General features: G+C 40.3%; 1 protein-coding gene across 1 annotated transcript in view; it reads right to left on the minus strand.

Annotated features, from left to right (window-relative positions):
* Nucleotides 1-1,242: 1,242 nt before the first annotated feature.
* The window catches only part of LOC144599869 (alpha-1A adrenergic receptor-like), a 30,932-nt gene continuing 11,553 nt past the window's right edge, over nt 1,243-20,621 (minus strand). Inside the window, exon 2 of the mRNA XM_078411136.1 lies at nt 1,243-1,846. Coding sequence (XP_078267262.1) covers nt 1,269-1,846 — 578 coding nt within the window. The 3' untranslated portion in view covers nt 1,243-1,268. The remainder of the gene's footprint in view (nt 1,847-20,621) is intronic.

Consider the following 20,621-nt stretch of genomic DNA (forward strand, 5'->3'; position numbering starts at 1 on the left):
CTATATTGTATCATCTGAACATAGAATATTAAATTTATAATAATGAAGTATGGTTTCAGATTGGTTCAATGTCAGGTTTAGAGAAATCATAGATGAAATGGTCTGAAGAACTGAGCGAGATGCAGCAGAGCACGACCAATATTCTAATTGACCTTGTGTTGTCTTGTACCTTAACCAGTCAGAACTGAACTCTGAAGCGCATTGCTGGACAGACATTTCCACATATTTTCGCCCCAAGATATATTTCTACTACAAACTTTACATTCATTTTTTTGCAAATCCATATGCAAAATTGGCAAGAAGTGAATTATAAATGTTTTACTTGCTAACTTACCTCTTTGTTTATTAACCTTGTTGCGTTGATAACCCCCAGCTGACAGACCATGATGAATAATACTGGGTAGCAATTAAATCAAATTGGAGGAGCATGCTTTTATTTAAAAAACTTAGTTTTTTATTTAAATAACTTAATTGATTAAAAGCATTGCATTAGCAACACACCTTATTCTACCATAAAGCGATGAAGTCTTCTGCAAAAATCACTGGTTATAAAAAAAACTTTAGTGTAATGGCTTTATCATAAATCCTCCTTTTCTCTGGCTGTTCACTCCCTGATCTGACTCCTCTCTCCAGTCTTTGCAATCAGCAACCAGTTACTGAGAACTGTGGCTCAAGGTGCACCAGTGCATTGTCCTCTTTTCTGGCCTGGACCCATCGCCTGCCTTTTTCTACATTAAATTGTGTTACTTCTGGGGAAACTGAAACTAGTTTAGCAGGAGTGATTGGAATATGAATATGGCCACATGATCTCATGGTCCCATACTATCCAACTATACAGAGGTATTTAAAGCAGAACTCTGTGAATCTTCTGCAAAAGTCTTTTTTTCATCAAAACCAACAACAGCATTTATTCCATGGCTTGGATTTTTAAAGTTATTTTCAAGGAAACATGTTTCACGTGAGACACTGTTACATCTAACATAGACTTGAGCAGTTCAAATATCAGTGATCTTGTAAATGCAAATAAACATCTTTGGTGAAGTGTAAAATGTGCATTCTAGGTAGCAGACATTTTCCTGAGTGTACGACATTTTCATAGTAACATAATATACATCTGAAACAATGAATTATCACACGTACAGCAATGAGAGTAAAACATTTATATGGCAATTATAATATTATATGAATTTATATATTTGTAAATATTATAGCATACACCAAAATAACATTTCACAACGAGGCATTTCAATGAAAGTCTTGGTTCTTGTTTAAATATTTGTTTCTGGGACATGATGCGTCTTTTTAATAGGAACACTCTTTTGAAATCCCTCAGAATTTGTTGCAAAATGCCCAAAAGCTCTGGTTTTCTTTGTAGGTATGGTTGAACTATTACAGATTCCATACTCTCCATTGACAGTCCTTCCAGGAAACTCATACTTTTTGTTTGGTCCATTGGACTGTAAGGAAGAGCGGCGTCGTGATGAAAGCAGGCTCCATCCTCGAAGGCTGCACATTTCTATGTTCTGCTGCTTGTTCTTGTCCACGAGAGTGTGACCCTGGCACAATGTTGGCCTTCTGTCATTGTCACCGAAAATAAAGGAGCCACCATCCACTGAGTCTTTTCGCTGCTGGTCAAGAGAATTCATTCTCCAATTGTAATTGTAAACCCGCCAGGCTGGCCGCTTTCTGCGGTGACATTGACACTTCAGAATTCGGATAAAAGCTCTTTTGAATTCTTTACTGGAGCACGAGTAAATTATGGGGTTTACACAGCTGTTTGAATACCCTAGCCAAAATACTACTTTGAAGACCGTCTCCGTTGGTTTCAAAGATGGAAAGAATGAACCTGTGAAAGAAAAAGTTCACAGAAGTTACATTCATATTTTTGTAAATAAACAAATCATTAAAGAATACAGTTTACTCACAGACAATTGGTTTTTTTTAATCCCCTTTATGTGTGATGCAAAACTGTTTTTCAAAAAGGAATAGTGGACTTCTCTAATCAAATCCAGTAAATAGATTCACCTTTGGTCCTGAGTTGCTTAAATCTGTAAAGTTTTTCTCTTTTCTGTGTTTGAAACTTGAAAATCTCTTTCTATATGTATACAAGCTTAAAGTACATGAATACGTCTTACATTAATATGTCTTTTATTTATATGATATCCATTTGAAGGGGATCAGTGTACACCTACAGTATTTGTTATGCCGGTGTGTGTCAGTCTTGTCGCCTGCCTATTCTGGTAATGGTCCGTTCAAACCCCATCAGTGGTCATTGTACTTTGGGTGCAAGACATTTTGCAATTCCAAACAAAGCCACTGGGTGTCAGTGCAAACTACAGTTCAGTTATCTTCTTGGTCTAATGTCCTAATCTGACACATTAATTTTCCTGTGATTATCATTCATTGAAAACTCCCCTCACTGTTCCCCAGAAAGATGACTTGAGACCATGATTTTCTGAAGCCTTGCAACATTGTGCTTCTCGCCAATGTTCAAGATTTTTTCCTGAGTTTGCAGCCAAGAGTTCAGACCGATACTGCATTGCAGTCGTGATGGAGTTGTGCATATTGTGAGATGCTGTCTTTTCGACAACATGCTCAGCCAAGGATCTATCAATTTTCTCAAGCTGACATGAAAGATTACGTGGCACTATTATGCAAAAGAGCATGTGGTTATTCCAGTGTCTTGATCATTACTTATCCCTCACTTAATATTTCAGATGGTTAATCAGGAACACACTGCTATTTGTGAAAGCTAGCAGTACATGAGTTGGCTGCTCCTTTTCCTTCATTGCTGCATGATTATATTTCAAAACTATTTTTATGGATCTCTAACGTTCTATGGGACATTCTGAAAAGTGTCAGAGAAATGCAAGTTTTTTTTTCCTTTTCCTGTCTTCCGAACTTCACATGGGAGCTTGATATTTACTCCTTCCACTCCTTCTCTTTCCAGGCCATTACCTTTTAAGCAGCTACTGAAAAAATAGAAATTTGTATCTAATTAAAATGCAATCCATGAGACTAATAACATGTTTTTTTTGAGAATGTCATCATTCTTGTGGTTTCTGTTTTTTCCCCAACTTCTCCCTCAATCCCCACTCTCATCAACCTGAGATGGGAATCTGGGAGAACAAAGAAAAATAAACATTTAGCTGATTATAGAACATAGAACTCAGAGGGTTGTGGCTGTATGGAATGGGCTTCCGGTGGAAGTGGTGGAGGCTGGCTCGATTTTATTATTTAAGAGTAAATTGGATAGGTATATGGATAGGAGGGGATTGGAGGGTTATGGTCTGAGTGCAGGTAGATGAGACTAGGTCAGGGAGAATGGTCGGCGTGGACTGGTAGGGCTGGACAGGCCTGTTTCCATGCTGTAGTTGTTATAAGAACAGTACAGCACAGGAACAGGCCCTTAGTCACACAATGTCTGTACTGAACATGATGCCAAGACCAACACTGTCTGCCTGCGTATAATCACCATTCCTCCATTCCCTGCATGTCCATGTGCCTCTAATTTCTCCTTGAAGAATAAAAGGATACTTTTTCAAATATTCCTCCCTCTTTCTTGCCTATCGACATTTTTTTGCTCCATCTCTCTCACTGTAACCGCTTCCTGGATTTTCTTTCCCACTACCCACGTTTCTATTGTTTCTTCTGTCTTGCTATTAACCTATTCTTTTGACCCTCCCTAACTCTATCCCTCCCAACTTTCTCTTTATGATTTACCTCCTAGCTTCTTTTTCCCACTCGCACGGAAACATAATCAAAGGAGTGGGAGTAGGCATTCAGCCCTTTGAGCCTACTCTGCCTTCAATATCTGATGCTGAACATCTTAAATATGCCAGTATGAGGATAGCTCATCTCCTTGCTCTTTGTTTTACTGGCTTTATGATTCATGGCTTGTTACCAAACTCAGTGTTGTCTGTTCTGTTAGTGCCAGTCATCAAGGACAAAGCTGGTAAAGTAGGCAGCCTAGATAATTACAGGCCCATAGCTTTAGCCAGCATACTGTCAAAAGTCCTAGAAAGAATTCTGATGTGTGGATTAAATGAGTTTGTTAACTCCACAGATAACCAGTTTCGTTTTAAAGCTAAACATGGCACTCACTTGACAGATGATGAGGATATTTATAGGCAACGCCGCATGTATACACAAGCAAACATTCTCTTACGTAAGTTTAGTGTGTGTACAGATGGAGTGAAAATGTCTCTGTTCAGAGCATATTGTACACCACTCTATACTGCACATTTGTGGTCAAACTACAGAAAAGCAAGATTCCAGAGACTTCAAATAGCTTGTAATGATGCTATGAAAATATTGCTTAAGATACCTAGATGGTGTAGTGCAAGTGAAATGTTTGTGGCTGCAGGAGTCAATACTTTACAAACTGTTTTAAGAAATCTTATGTATAAATTTATTTGCCGGATTAATGACTCTGAAAATGAAATTATCTTGGCCTTATCAAACATAAATTTTCGCACTACACGCTACCAATCCCAGCTGTGGAGACATTGGTATAGTTGTCTTGGTGTAGGACACTGATTGTTTTTATTCTTGGTTTTAAATCATGTATTATGCTTTTGTAAGTAAGTTATTGTGTTTTGTATGTACATTATTGTGCTTTTGTATGTAATTTATTCAATGTAATATCTTGTCTTTTATCTGGATCCTGAGTCTGTAAAAAAGTAAAGTAAGTAAGTAATATGATGATGGCTGATCAATTATCTCAACACTGTATTCCTGTTCTCTCTCCACACCCACATATGCCATTTTGTGCTTGGAAATCTAACTTTTAAACACTTTCAGTGATTTATTCACCACCGTTTTCCATGGTAGAGATTTCCACAGGATCACCACTCTCTATGAGAAGAAATGTAAGGCATAGATGTATGAGAAGAAATGTAAGGCATAGAGTTGTGTAGCACAACTTTGGCACACCGCATCCATGCTAAGCTTTTTATCCATTGACATTAATCCCACGCCCTCGTTAGGATCAAATCCTTCTGCGCTTTGCCTATTTATGTGCTTATCTAAATGCCTTTTAAATGCAGTAATTGCCTTTGGTTCGCCACCTACTTTGGCAGCATATTACAGATACCAATCTCTCTCTATGTAAAACAATTACTCCTTAGAACGGAGATGAGGAAGAACTTTTTCAGTCATAGAGTGGTGAAGGTGTGGAATTCTCTGCCTCAGAAGGCAGTGGAGGCCAGTTCGTTGGATGCTTTCAAGAGAGAGCTGGATAGAGCTCTTAAGGATAGCGGAGTGAGGGGGTATGGGGAGAAGGCAGGAACGGGGTACTGATTGAGAGTGATCAGCCATGATCGCATTGAATGGCGGTGCTGGCTCAAAGGGCTGAATGGCCTACTCCTGCACCTATTGTCTATTGTTTATTGGATTCTCTTTAAAACAACTACCTCCCACCTTATAGGTATGTCATTGTGTTTTTGATAACCCTACCATAGGTAAATGATTTTGCTATATTATCCTAAATATGCTTCTCATAATCTTGAATACTTTACCAGATCACCCCTTAGCCTCCTTTGATCTAGGGAAAATAAGCTCAGCCTCCATTCTCTTCTCATAACTAAAGGACTTCAATGCAGGTAACATCCTGTTGAATCTCCTCTGCACTCTCTCTATCACATTCATAACTTTCTCATATTGTGGTGACCAGAATGGCATACAATACACCAGGTGAGGCCTACCGACTGTTTAATAAAGTTGCAACGTGATGTCCCAACTCTGATATTCTATACATTTGCAGGTGTGTTCACACTCAGGCCCTGTATAATTGTAGAGACACCCTTGCTCTGGTACACAATGCCTCTTGCAATGAAGGCCAACATAGTATTTGGCTTCTTAACTGCTTGTTACGTATAGACCTTGCATTCACTGACTGGTATGAAAGGCTCCCAGATCACTTTCAATTCTCAATTTTTTCCTTTATTTTTTCCTCTTCAATTTTCCCTTCATTTTTCATCACCAACTCCATCGCTTCAACCGCGAGTCTAATTTGATTATTCTCCTGTTTTTTCCTGCCCTGGTTTTAAATCCAGGAGTTAAGCACCTGGACATTTCTTTTAGTATGTGATGTCGTAGTCAATGAAGTTGATGCAATAGAAATACCAAGTAGAACATAACTTGCACCTCCGTGATATTCAGTGACTGAGGACTAATTTCTCCTTGTGTCTTTTCAGTATATTGGTTGTAACAGGTCATAATAATACTAGATCTGGGTGTCCAATGCTAGCATATCACTATGAATGTAAAACGTTAGCAGCAAACCTTCCTGTATTACCTATTAAAATTACGCAATAGTCCTTATTATTACATTTTAGCCATCACCTCTAAGCATTTGCTACCACACCATTATTAACAGGAAATAAATGTAGTGCAAATGTAGTGTCAATAATGTTACATATATCTACATAACATATTATGATTACTCCATCAGCAGTCCAGATGTGACACACTTTCTAAAAATAAGGTTCTGTGCTGCAGTTAATACTGGTGTCAGAATGTCTGTAGATTCCTAATCAGTTTCATCATAGGCAAAATTATAGCTCTCAACTTTGGCACACAAATGTGATCCTTCATTTCAAGGATGCAAAACAGTTCCTCTTTTGGTTTCAATTGGACATAATGGCAAGATAATGTAGTTTATACATTGTAATACATCTGTCCTTATGAAACACAAGAGCCAAGAAATTGGAACTATGAGTGCGTTGATATGACTGTTCCGCAAAAGGTTGCTTTGGACACATTTAATTGCTTTCAGATCAATCAGTGACCAACAGGCACAAGTGGTTCATATAGTGCACATTTCGCATCAACATACCACCTTTGTTAATGCATTTTAAAAAAACAGGTGGTTATTTTACAGGGTTCAGGAATTCAAAGGCAATTAATAGACTTGCAATGGTGTGTGAATGGGCCGCTGAGAGCATTTCCCAGCATCACTGTTTAGTGTTAGTTGGGAGTACTTCCTTGATGTTATTAATCCCCTGGAGCTCCTTTCACTTTTATAGTCACGCATGACCTGCATGTGGTGACTGCCATCCCTTCATTGATCTGTGGCTCACAGTAGCTTAGACTTGCTCACACCACCAAATGGTTCAGGCCTTACCCTTAGGCAGGGAGTACCTGGCAATAAACCAGAGTACAATACAATGCCTCCCTGTTTTACCTCACTTACATGACAACCTTTTATGCTGCTATACTGTTGTGCTCCTGGAAAGTGTTCTCGAACAGCTGACTCACTACCTAGTGATCAATACAGCGATAATGTTGCAGATGCAACCTCTATAGACAGCAGCAGTCTAGAACTGCGCTGCTGAGGGCTTGCTTTTATGTTGTATCTCTCTCTAACTCTAAGGAGCAGCTTGGTGGCACAGTTAGTTAGCTGGAGGAGGTAGTTGAGGCATGTAGGCCTCTGGGTAGTGTTGTAGAACAGAGGGATCTAGGAGTACAGGTGCATGGTTCCTTCAAGGTCTAGTCGGAGGTAGAAAAGGTGGTCAAAAAGGCTTTTGGCACATTGGCCTTCATCAGTCAGAGTATTGAGTATAGAAGTTGGGAGGTCATGTTGCAATTGTATAAGACGTTGGTGAGACCGCATTTAGAATATTGTGTTCCGTTCTGGGTATCATGTTAGAGGAAAGATATTGTCAAGCTTGAAAGGGTTCAGAAAAGATTTACGAGGATGTTGCCAGGACTAGAGGGTGTGAGCTGTAGGGAGAGGTTGAGCAGGCTGTGTCTCTATTCCATGGAGCACAGGAGGATGAAGGGAGATCTTAAAGAGGTATACAAAATCATGAGAGGAATAGATTGGGTAGATGCACAGAGTCTTTTGTCCAGAGTAGGGGAATCGAGGACCAGAGGACATAGGTTCAAGGTGAAGGAGAAAAGATTTAATAGGTATCCAAGGGGTAACATTTTCACCCAAAGGATGGTGGGTGTATGGAACAAGCTGTCAGAACAGGCTGCACCATCAAAACAGGGGTACAAACTGTAGTAGATAAAAGCTGGCACCCTACCTCTCCATCCTCCTTCCCCCTCATCCAAATACAACACATGTGTGTACCTTCCTTCTTTCACTTAGTTAAGACAGCCGGCATCAGCAAAAATACTAGAAAAGAGTAAAGGCGAAGATGCACCTTCATTTGATTTTATTGTTGTTTCCAGCTACCAGCTCAGGTATTGGAAACAATGGGGTGCAGACATTGATAATTGGAAATAAAAATGTAACATGCCAAGGATACTCAACAGCTCAGGCAGCATCTTCTGAAAGGGAAACAGAGTCAGGGCAATCGCCCTCATTTTCTGTACTTGTGCCAGCTCAGTTACCCTCTCTCCCCACACTGCAGAGTAGTGAAGGAACTGGTTAGAATTAAAAACCTATTCAATTTAAGTATCAGTCGCTTATCAGATACATAAAGACAATGCATCCTTGTCACGGTTCAATACTGGACAATTGTATTTACATTTCTATTTCCATCAGGCTAAATACCCAACCACCTCTTGTAAAAATGAAGAAATATATTATTTTATCACATCAGGAGCTTGTATCATTTAATTCATAATGGATCATTCTGGTACATAAATAATTGCCATGACCCGTTAATATACAGGTCGGCTTTCTGCGAACAAATAGATTGGGTGGTTAATTAGAGGACAGTATTTTTCGACACACCCTGAAATGAACTACTGTAAAAACATACTCTGCAGATTAGTTGAAATCCTATTTAATTGCCATGACCAAAGAAACCAACAAGAAATCATTTACAACCAGCCGTGCCTCTTTACACTTCTAAAACTGATAGAAATTTACATTTCTAACAAAGTGTAATGATGCTGTTTAAAAAAACTTCTCGGGTTCGTGGAGATGGCCATTGTGAAGTAACTCATCCAGTCATAAGGAAAATACAACTCACAAGTCTACATGTTATATGCTTAAACAGTTCAAAAACTCATTATTTTCCAAATCCCACTACACTAAATAACGGCTTGATTAATAACAAAGTCCAACCATAGAGTTAAAAAATTTCCACTTGGCTCTACTTTTGCTTTGCGTGTGAAGTCAAGTGATGGCAACAGTGTAAATAAAACCGCTGACTTTCATGCCGCACATGCAATGCTACAACAGGGCTTAGCAAAATATGCCGTGGCCATAAATCTTTCCTCCACTCCTTCCTGTATACATCAAGGAAAACAATTAGATATACCTATATATGCCGAATAAGAGAAGCTGAAACCAAACACAATATGATGGCAATAATGTACTCCAGGTAGCCTTTGGTGAAGTTTGCTGCAGTGTTTAATGTCCAAGTGAAGCTGATTGGAGTATTCTGTTGGAATATGGAGCAGCTGTTTACTGTCACGAAGTATAGAAGTAACATTAAATGCAGGAGCACAAAGATTAACAGGCCGTGAAAGAATTGCTTACAATTAAATTCCTGCTCCAGTTAAGTGGCAGTAGCTCGTTAGGTACTTACAGATAATGTATCCTTCTGTCATGATCCGTTACAGGAATTTACAGTTCTACCTCCATTGGCCTAAACATACAACCACTTCTTATAATGTAATCTGCAAATAGATGTTAAATAATACCTTATGCTCAATGGTGGCCTGGCCTATTTGATCAGAGCATTTTATTAATGGTTTCAAATGCATGCATTCCTCACTGTGTTCCATAGCTCAATGGTTTTAGAGAACCTACGCAGTACAAAAATGCATAAACCGCAAGGAATGGCACCATTTTGATGAGGATATTTGAGATATTGAATGTCCACAGGAGGTCAGCTGAGCAGTAGGTCATGATGTAATTGTCCAGCTCCAATTTAGTTTAGTTTTATTTAAAAATCCTGCCGGAAACAGGCCCTTCAGTCCATCGAGTCCGCACCGATTAACAATCCCCGCACATTAACACTATCCTATACTCTAGGGACAATATCTACATTTTTACCAAGCCAACTAACCTACAAACCTGTACGCCTTTGGAGAGTGGGAGGAAACCGAAGTTCTCGGAGAAAACCCACGCAGGTCATGGGGAGAACATACAAACTCCGTACAGACAAGCACCCGTAGCCAGGATCGAACCCGGGTCTCTGGCACTGCAAGTTCTGTAAGGCAGCAACTCTAACTGCTGCACCACCGTGCCACTCTATATAACAGCAGAACCCTTTCTTATGCGTTAAAATTGAAGACATTTCAACCCTCCCTCTTCCCCCAGATAAATTGGTGGCTGATATGTTTTTCCTTTTTGTGAATTCTATGGGTGTATGATATTTTCCAAAATTGGTATAGTTTGCAGATGTCTACTGGAAGTATTTTCTGTTGGCCAGGCTTCTGGAAAAAAAACAGTTGTCGATAAATATGGGTGGATTAGTAACTGTTTGCCTTCCATTAAATAATATGTGGTGCGCAAGGTCACGCAAAGCAAGACAAGTTATTGGAAATGGCCACAAGAACGACTCTGTTGTGTCAATATGCCAGGCATTTTGAGGGTATCCGGGGAACAATTTTCCTGCCTGATACTCAGAGAGGTACATTGTGTGGCTTGATAAGGCCTCATTGTAATCTGCCATGGCCTGCAGCCTAAACAGCAGTCTCAGAGCTGGGCGGGGAACTATTACCAATCACTGTCAAAGACATACACAAAATGCTGGAGTAACTCAGTGGGACAGGGAGTATCTCTGGATAGAAGGAATGGGTGACGTTTTGGGTCGAGACCCTTCTTCAGACAGACTCAGGGGAGAGGGAAACGAGAGACATGGAAGGGTAAAGTGTGATTATCACAGATCAAAGGGGATGAAGATCAAGGGAGATGTAGAATAAATCATTGTTAGTTTGGGGAAGGTGACAAAGTAAAATTTAATCAAGAGGACAGTCAAACCAGTCGGTGAACTATGATTGGGGAGGGATGGAGAGAGAGGGAAAGCAAGGGTTACTTGAAGTTAGAGAAGTCAATATTCATACCGGTGGGTCAAAGACAACAATGTATTCAACCCCCAGATAAATTACTCCTATGAAGCAGGAGCTGAAAATATTTTTTATATTTCTTAGTTTGATAATTCCTATTGCTCTGCGGAGTTCTCTGAGATCATCCATTCAAAATGAGCCATATTAGCTTTGGTAGATGATGGACCAACATTGTCATTTGGAACATCACTCCATCTGCCATGAGCAATATAGTGATCAGTTAGGAGCAGGAGGATGAGGAGGATGAGAGAAGGCAAACTAGAGACTATTCAGGATGATTAGCCCTGACTATTTTATGTAAAAATTGGGAATCAAATTTGGCTACAGTTCCATTTCTCCATGCACTATTAGCCTCACAACTTGCATCCCTTCCGTCACTAACTATCACCTGATCCAGTTGGCCACAGTGAAAGAGTAAACCTCAGCACAAGAGAAATATTCCAAACTGAATTCATTTATGAAATCATGTCAGATTTTACAAAAATGTAAACTGGTTGTTCTTAGTACTTGCTTTCTACTTGCATATGACTGTGCTAGTGCCTACTACAATGCTTCCATATGGATGCACATCGCTATAGAAAGCCTCCTGACTTTCAGTAGCGGAAACAACAGATAATTTTGGAGGATGACTTCCAACAGTTTTGGGCAGCATCTTGTTGCGAGTGGCCGCAGCTGGACTGGCTGGCTGACAATGAGAAAGGTGCTGGTAGGAGTGAGAGGGCAAGGGGCTTCCATTACCATCCTCCTAATCCTCTCTGGTAATGCCACAGCAACAAGGTGACCCTGACAGATTGCTGGTACGTAGCCTTGATGACAGCAGTCATCGCTCACAACATTGCTCGCAGTGCACAGGTGTTTGGTGGAAACTTGTCATCTGAATCTATGTACAGCATGATTCTAACATAACAGTCTCTTCACAATGAAAAAAAAAAGGCTTTATATGCAGTGAAAAGAGCTGTGCCCAACTGGATTCCTTCATTCTCCTTGACGATGATGCAGGATTTCTGGCAAGCTTCTCAATTAAATATGCATTAACCTTTTTGAACAGGCTGTACCATCAAAATCTTCACAGGAACTCTTTGTGGAAGAACTCATGCTGAACCGTCCCCCTCTTCTGAATTCCCACCTGCTCTAACCATTCCCTCTTCCATGATACCCGGTGCCTAGAACCTCCTGTAGATCTAAGCTGCTCCTCTAAACTGTGCATTGCCTATGTCTGAGCTGATAGCACCAAGTGTGAAATTAAGTATCATCTTTTTAATTTTTACTCTTTTCTGACGTTGCCTGGTCAGGTTACTTTTCTTGGGTATTTGAAATGAGAAATACACCTCCCTGTAGTCGTGGTGCAGGGATGGCTGTGATGTCAAGCGGGAGAATATTAGGTGAATGGTGGTTCCACGTGCTGCTGAAATCGGAAGAGTGAGGAGGTTCATGTGCTAGTGACAGGTGCGAGACATGGAAGATTAGGTATGGCGGTATCTTTTACTGGATTCTATTTCATCGCTGGCTGTAAACCCAGTAACCTGCTTTCCAATGGCATCTAACACCATCTCCTCCAAGAAAGGAAGACACATTTATCCCAATTCAGTTATTGGCTTCTGCATTCAGTTGTGGATTACCCTGTTCTAATAGAGAATGAAGTATGTTAGTGAGTCGTATAGAGTGTTCAAATAACACCTGTAATGCAGCAAACTACCACATTTGTTCAAAGTAATAGGCTGCTGCGTGATAGAATGAACTACAAAAGTAACAAGTTCCAATTAATCTTTTGATGGATATGTAGGTCATGGTGGAATAGGTAATGGTACTGACAAAATCAGAGAATGGATATGAGGTCCGTAGCAACACTAAGTGCACAAAGATGGAGGTAACGAGTGGTAAGAGCCCTGAATAATGGAGATTACTTGTAAAAACTTTATATATCTCTTCTCTAACTTTTCTAATGCAATTGCATCCTTCCTGGCATGTGGCCACAGGAACTGAAAGCAGTACCTTAATTTTAGCTGAACTGGTGTTCCATACAATTCCACCATACTTCCCTGTTCTTGTATCCTTTTCGTTGACAAAGAAAGAAAAGTATAGAAGTAGAAACAAGAAACTGCAGATGCTGGTTTACAAAAAAACCCCACCACAAAATGATGGAGTAACTCAGCGGGTTAGACAGCATCTGCGGAGCACATGGATAGGTGACGATTCAGGTTGGGACCCTTCTTCAGATGGATTGTGCCGGGTGAGGGGATAAGAAAGCTGGGAGAGTGGAGAGACAGGACAAAGCGTGGCGGGTGATAGGTGTGGGGGTTTGGGGGGGGGGGCAGGTGCTTTGATAGGCTGATGGTTGGAACAAAGGCCAGAGATTAAAACAAAAGTGTGAGGCCAAGGAATGAAGAGTTGTGAAGTTTGAAACCAAAAGAAGGAATGGTGGTGGAGGGGGGTGGGGAGGGGAAATAAGAGTCCAGGTGGGCCACATGGGGAAGGTGAAATAATCCCATTTTCAATCTAAACCACCTCATGTGGCTGCCCTGTTACTTCTATGGATTCATGGACTCACACTTCAATGTCCCTCTCACATCACTATCCTTTGAAAGTTATTCAATTTAATTCCATAAGATAACATAACAAGATAACATAAGGTCATAACAACTCACTGAATAGAAAGGTTTCCCTACATCACCCATCTGCTTGTTCTGACAATTATTTTAGATCTGCATATTCACTCTCTGTTGTAAATGTTATTGCACAGGAGGTGGATATTAGGCCCGCTGAGACTGAGGTGGCTCTTTTGGAAAGCAATCAAGTTAGTGTCACTCCCCCAGTCTTTCCTCCTGTGCTTACAATAATTTTTAATTCAAGTTTTTTATTTAATTACATCCAGGAGGCCTTTGTTGATCAGTATAAACCAGTTGGTTATGCAGTGCCTTCCAAAGTCGATACATATAAAAAGTTTTTCTTTGTGTTACTTCTAGTCAAAACAATTTAAAGCTGTCTTTCTGGTTATCAACACTCTGGTCATTGGAATCAATTTCTCTTTACTATATCCCTATGAATCACTAATGATTTAAAAAGCCACTATCAAATGTCTTCTTCGCATCCTCTGCTCTAAGAAGAACAAGTTCATAAGTTCATAAGTGATAGGAGCAGAATGAGGCCATTCAGCCCATTAAGTCTGCCATTCAATCAGGGCTGATCTAACGTTCCCTCTTATCCCCATTCTCCTGTCTTCTCCCCATAACCCAGCTTGTCTGCTTAACAGTGGTCCTGTTTCCAGAAACATTGTGGTAAATTCACAAAACTATCAGATCATTTCAAAGTCCAGTTCCCAAATTTGCATAGAACCCTCCAGCTGGTACTGAACTCATATTTTAAATGTTTACATTATTTCATGGTTTTTATACTCCATGCCTCGACATATGAAGCCCAGACCCTGTGTGCACAGTAAATTATTTTGTTAACCTGTATTGCCATTAACAAAGATTTCCACTTAAAATGTTTCTCATAATCTCTTTTAAAATGACCTCTTCTTGTTCTTTCCAGTTTGCATTTTCCTGTATTGAATTTCATCTGCATGTGTCATGTGTCTGGTTATTTTACCTACTTGACTTTATGCTTTCAAGTCTAATACCGTCCTCCTTTCTTCTTTATTATATTAGCATTATCTGAAAATGTAAGTGCACGTAAATGGTTGTTTAATATTCTTTATTTTACTTTACCTCAATATTTTATGGTAAGATACCTTATCTACATTTATTATATTGTTATGATTTAAATAATTTCTAAAAATGAAATAAAATAATGTCTATTTCAACACCTCTACTTCCTGAGAAGAATGTGGAGATTTGGTATGCTAATGAATACTCTCTTGAACTTCTACAGATGTACATATTGACAGGTTGCATCATAGTCTGGTCCAACAACTTGATCGCCCAAGAATGAAGAAGGTCAGTAAAAGACAATAAAACACTCTTAAATCTTGAGTTTCTTGAACTTCAAAAATTGTATGAGTATTGTATGAGTATGGGCGGCACGGTAGCGCAGCGGTAGAGTTGCTGCTTTACAGCGAATGCAGCGCCGGAGACTCAGGTTCGATCCTGACTAGGGGTGCTGCACTGTAAGGAGTTTGTACGTTCTCCCCGTGACCTGCGTGGGTTTTCTCTGAGATCTTCGGTTTCCTCCCACACTCCAAAGACGTACAGGTATGTAGGTTAATTGGCTGGGTAAATGTAAAAATTGTCCCTAGTGGGTGTAGGATAGTGTTAATGTACGGGGATCACTGGGCGGCACGGACTTGGAGGGCCGAATAGGCCTGTTTCCGGCTGTAGATATATGATATGATATGATATTGCAAACATAAATCTAAGACACAAGCTTTTGCAACAGCGAGCTGTCAAAGGGCCAACGGAGTGTTAATAATCAGGGGTCAGAGTCCAATTGGCCTTTCATAGATTTATTCACAAAATGCTGGAGTAACTCAGCAGGTCAGGCAGCATCTCGGGAGAGAAGGAATGGGTGACGTTTCGGGTCGAGACCCTTCTGGCCTTTCATAGATATGGTTTGTCAGACAGCTATTCAGTATGGAGGTCAGGACAGTCACCCTCTGTATCCAAGTTAGGTTAGTACTGCCCCTGTGGGAGGGAGGTAAGCTTGGCCAGCAGTCAGGATCCGAATGTCCTATTCTATATTAGTGTTTTCTACCAATTCCTCAGTTTGGATATTGTGAATAAGAAAAGCATCAGACGTCTCTGCCTTATGCCACTTAAGGTATGCGAGTAATTCCATTGTAGATGTGGTTGGCAAGAAGCCTGTTAATTTAACAAGTAGAAGCAAGTGAGTCTGGTTATCACCTACATAAAGCCGAAGATATCCTCACGCAGAGGAACTGTAATGATCTGATAGGCACCAAAGGTAAATGATGTGGCTATTAACTGACAGATATTATTACATTCTACTCCTGAAATAATTGACCAATATTTACTGTAAACATTCAATATGATTTATATCATACACAAACTCAACAATGGTCACTTATTGACTTTTGAGTTATAAAACATTATCAGTGTCCACTCACAAAACCATCACCATCCCTGTGAGAATACTGACAAGAGGTATGATACTGTTGCAATAATTGATAAATTGATAATAACTGACAAAGAACCAGACTCTGGACAGTAGGTGCATTCATTTATCACGAGGAAAATAATTGCTTCCAATGGATGCAGGGCAGCAGAAAGAGAAACTATAGCCCCTGCAGATGAAAGAGGCAAATTCAATCCCAGTTACTCATTCATTTAATAATGTTTATGATGTACACACACTAGATTTGTGCATGTATTCAACTATTATTTTTTTAATTTTTTGAAGCAATACTCTGAGGAGTCATGGATATGAAGTGAACCGTAAATTAAAAGTGGAGAGCAGAAGATTCATTGCCTGTCCATTTTTTTTAATGTCAGGAGAATGAAAAGGATGAAAAAAGCTCAAGGAATAAAAAAACAGTCACTCAGCAGATTCACTCAGGATTCATCTATATGCTGTATGTTATGTAGACAAAAACCTGCCACCGAGTGATCAATTGTGTTCAATGCCATGGGACGAATTACTCAAAATGAAGAGTAATATTGCAGAAACAAAGTTTAGGTCTGACAGGTCTGGGGATTTAAAACTTAAATGATGATCTCAGTTCTGCAAAGAAAACGGAATGTTTGTAGAATTTTAAATACGGAAAAAGAAAATGAAAAGTTCTCAGAAGATTTGCAGCCAATGGCATAATAATTTATGTTGTTACCTGAGGGAGGTTTTCAGCATCTGTGGCAGCCACAGGCATATCTACAATTATCTCACATAATGCAAAAATGTAAGACAAGTGCCTCCCAAATGAGATGCTGAGGCACCAGGCTTTGAGTGAGTTAATGGGGAAATTGATACCTTCCTTGCTTCAATGTAAATAATCTCATCTCAAGGGGACTGAGGATAACAACTGTGCCTTCTTTTCGGGAATGATCAAGAAAAGTGCTTCTGTGCAGTTCCTTTTCCAACGGATCAATGACAAGCGAGAGAGTAGGTTACTCCTCAAAGGAAATGGCTTTCTCTTCATCGAGCCTCACTGCTCCTCATTATTTTTAAACTGCTCTACCTCAGGGTACTGACATTTGGACTCTTTATCTTCTTCAGTAATTTCAATTTCACAAGGCTCTTGGATAAAGATAAAATTGCAGAGGGCTTCCTGATTAATTTTCCATTGCAAGTACTCATGAAAGGAGAGGAGTTTCTAAGATAAATAATCTGGAATGTTGAAAAAGCTTGTTAAAAGAATGCTTGAAAAAGAACATTAAAAAACATTAACAACTCATTAGAAAATTGACACTTTAGAACAAGAATTCAGTTGTTTTACATTCTCGGTTTTGATGAAAAATAAAATATATTAATCCTATCAATGGGAAATAAACAATTGCCATTTAACAGTGGAGCTTGGAACCCATTTTGCTGTTCTAATGAGGGAACGACTGTTATCGTTCATTATCATTACATTATGAAACCGACACCACTTTTGGAAATAGACACAAAAAGTTGGAGTAACTCAGCAGGTCAGACAACATCCCTGGAGAAAAGGAACAGATGACGTTTCGGGTCGAGACCCTTCTTCAGACTGAGAGTCAAGGGAAAGGGAAACGAGAGATATAGACGGCGATACAGAGAGAGATAGATCAAATGAATGAAAGATATGCAAAAAAGTAAAGATGATAAAGGAAACAGTTAACTGTGAGCTCAGTGAAAACGAGTTACAGACAATGAGACTCAACAAGATGACTGAAGCTAGTATGACTTCGGTGGGCGAGGGATGGAGAGAGGGGGGGATGCAAGAGTTACTTGAAGTTAGAGAAATCAAGATTGATACTGCTGGGTTGTTAGCTGCCCAAGCGAAATATGAGATGCTGATCCTCCACATTAGTGTTTGGCCTCACTCTGACAATGGAGGAGGCCCAGGACAGAAATGTCAGTGTGAGAATGGGAAGGAGAATTAAAGTGTTTAGCAACGGGGAGATCAGGTATGTCCAGGCGGACTGAGCAATGGTGTTCAGCGAAACGATCGCCCAGTCTAAGTTTGGTCTCGCTGATGTATAAGAGTACACACCTTGAATAACGGTTACAGTAGATGAGGTTGAAGGAGGTGCAAGTGAACCTCTGCTTAGCCTCTGGACCTACCTGATTTCCCGGTTGCCAAACACTTTAATTCCTGGTCATTACTGATACATTTAAATCTGCATTGTTATGATATAACAATAAGGGATTCAATCTCTCAGGATGTCTGAACTCAGAACTACTTTTTGCAACAGCACAGCTCCAAATATCCGGCCAACATTGCTCGTGCGACTGTTCTGTGAGGCGGGGCAGTCTGCAAGGAGCATCAAAGGCAAATGTAGCAGGAACTAAGGCCCTGCCCAGAGACTGTTCTCATGGCTTCATGACAGGTTTTGCCCTCACAATGTCTTTGATCAAATACATTTTGAAACAGCTGAAACCATTTAATTAATAGTTCCTGTTGATACCCACCTTTTAGTTGGTTACGTTGAACAGCCTTTGTGCCAAATGTACACTGACACCATCCTCTAACTCATTCTCCATCGCATTGACGACTGCAGAAGGGTTGCCTCCTGAACCTGCACAGAACTTGTTGATTTCATTAAAGTTATCACTAATTTCCACCCTGCCCTCAAATTCACCTGGACTACCTCGGACACCTCTCTCCCTTTTCTTGACCTCTCTGGCTCCATCACAGGGGATAGATTAACAGCTGACGTCCGCTACAAACCCAGTGACCCCCACAGTTATCTTGACTACATCTCTTTCCACCCTGTCTCTTGCAAAGGTGCTATCCCCTTCTCTCAACTTCTCTGTCTCCTCCACATCTGCTCCCAAGATGACATTTTCCATTGTAGGACATCAGAGATGTTGGCTTTCCTTGGTAGAAGTGGTTTTCCCCCTTCTGTCATAGATGGATTCCTCATCTATGTCTCATCTATGTCTATGTGTCCTGGAGTTCAGCTCTTGTTACCGCTCCCCCCGCAGACGGAACAAGGATAGAGTATCCCCGGTCCTCACCTTTCAATCCACCAGCCTCATCATCCAACACATAATTTTGTGACATTTCCGCCACCTCCAACGTGATCTCGCCACCAATAACATCTTCCCAACCCCACCCTTTTCCGCCTTCCTCAGAGACTGCTCCTTCTGCAACACCTTGGTTCACTCATCCCTTCCAACCAAGCACCCCCTCCCCAGGTACTTTTCCCTGCATCCGCAGGAGATGTAACACTCGTCCCTAGATTTCCTCCTTTGCCTCTATCCTGGTACCCCAGCAGTCCTTCCAGGTGAGACAAAGGTTCACGTACACCTTGTCTAATCTTTTCTACTGCATCCAGTGTTCCCAATGTGACCTCCTGTAAATCGACAATACCAAACATAGGCTCGGCAACTATTTCGCCAAACACTTGTTCTCAGTCCGCCAAAGCCTATTCGATCTTTTGGTTACTAACTAATTTAACTTCTCTTCCCATTGCCATACCTTTCTAGTCCTGGGCCTCCTCAATTGTCAGAGTGAGGACACATGCCAACTGGAGGAACAGCACTTTATATTCCATTTGGATAGCTTACAACCCTGCAGTATGAACTTTTCACATACATTCCTTTCTCTAGCTTTACAATTTGCAACTCTGCAATCCTTTTGTCTCACACCTCTTGTCTTTTTATCTCTGGCATTTGTTCACAACCATCTATCAATCAACCCCTACCCCCCTCCCCCTCACCTTTATCCATCTATTACTTTTCCCACTTTGCCCTGCCACACCTCTCTTCGAGATCCCCCCCCCCCCACACCAATCAGTCTGGTCCCGAGCTGGAATGTCACCAATCCATGTTATCCATCCATAATATGTGAAACAAACCGTTTACTTTTTCAACTAAGGTGGTGATCCCATTTGAATGAATGGGGTCACCTGCAAGGAAGGTGCAAAGTCGAGGGGCCAGATACAAAGTGTATCCAGCTTCTCAGCTCATGCATTACACAATGCCCTAGAGGCAGAGGTCGGATGTTCCCAATGATGTTCAAACATGTACTGGAACGAGCCATTGTTTTTGAATGTTTTAAATGGAACAGCTGGCAGTGTGACCTAACTCATTATTCAGTCACTCAGTTACCGTCTGTCCATGTGCTACATATCATTTTATAATGACAATAATGTATATTAACTGCCAGAATTCTGTACATGTTGCTCAGTAATTATATTAATAAAGATTCAGTGATATTTAGGCACAGTTTACTAGCACACATACAAAACGCCTAAATTTATTAATTAACAAATAGTCCTCTATTTTGATAATAAAGACAAATTTACGTGACACTAATACACTGCAATGTGCCTTACATACAATATCTACTAAATAGTAATAAAATGGATTCATGGGGCAATAATGTATTTTGACCAATACCATATAGGTTTGAAAACATACTGCATAGGTTGGTTACATAAATATATAGGGAACATTTCTCCAAAGTGACACAAAACTGCTTTACAATTACTTAGATGAAGTTATGCTGAAATATGTTTTTGAAAATTCCTTCAGGGTATTCACAATTCATGAACATTCACATA

This window comes from Rhinoraja longicauda, chromosome 14 (assembly GCF_053455715.1).
Source record: "Rhinoraja longicauda isolate Sanriku21f chromosome 14, sRhiLon1.1, whole genome shotgun sequence".
NCBI classification, from domain to species: domain Eukaryota; kingdom Metazoa; phylum Chordata; class Chondrichthyes; order Rajiformes; family Arhynchobatidae; genus Rhinoraja; species Rhinoraja longicauda.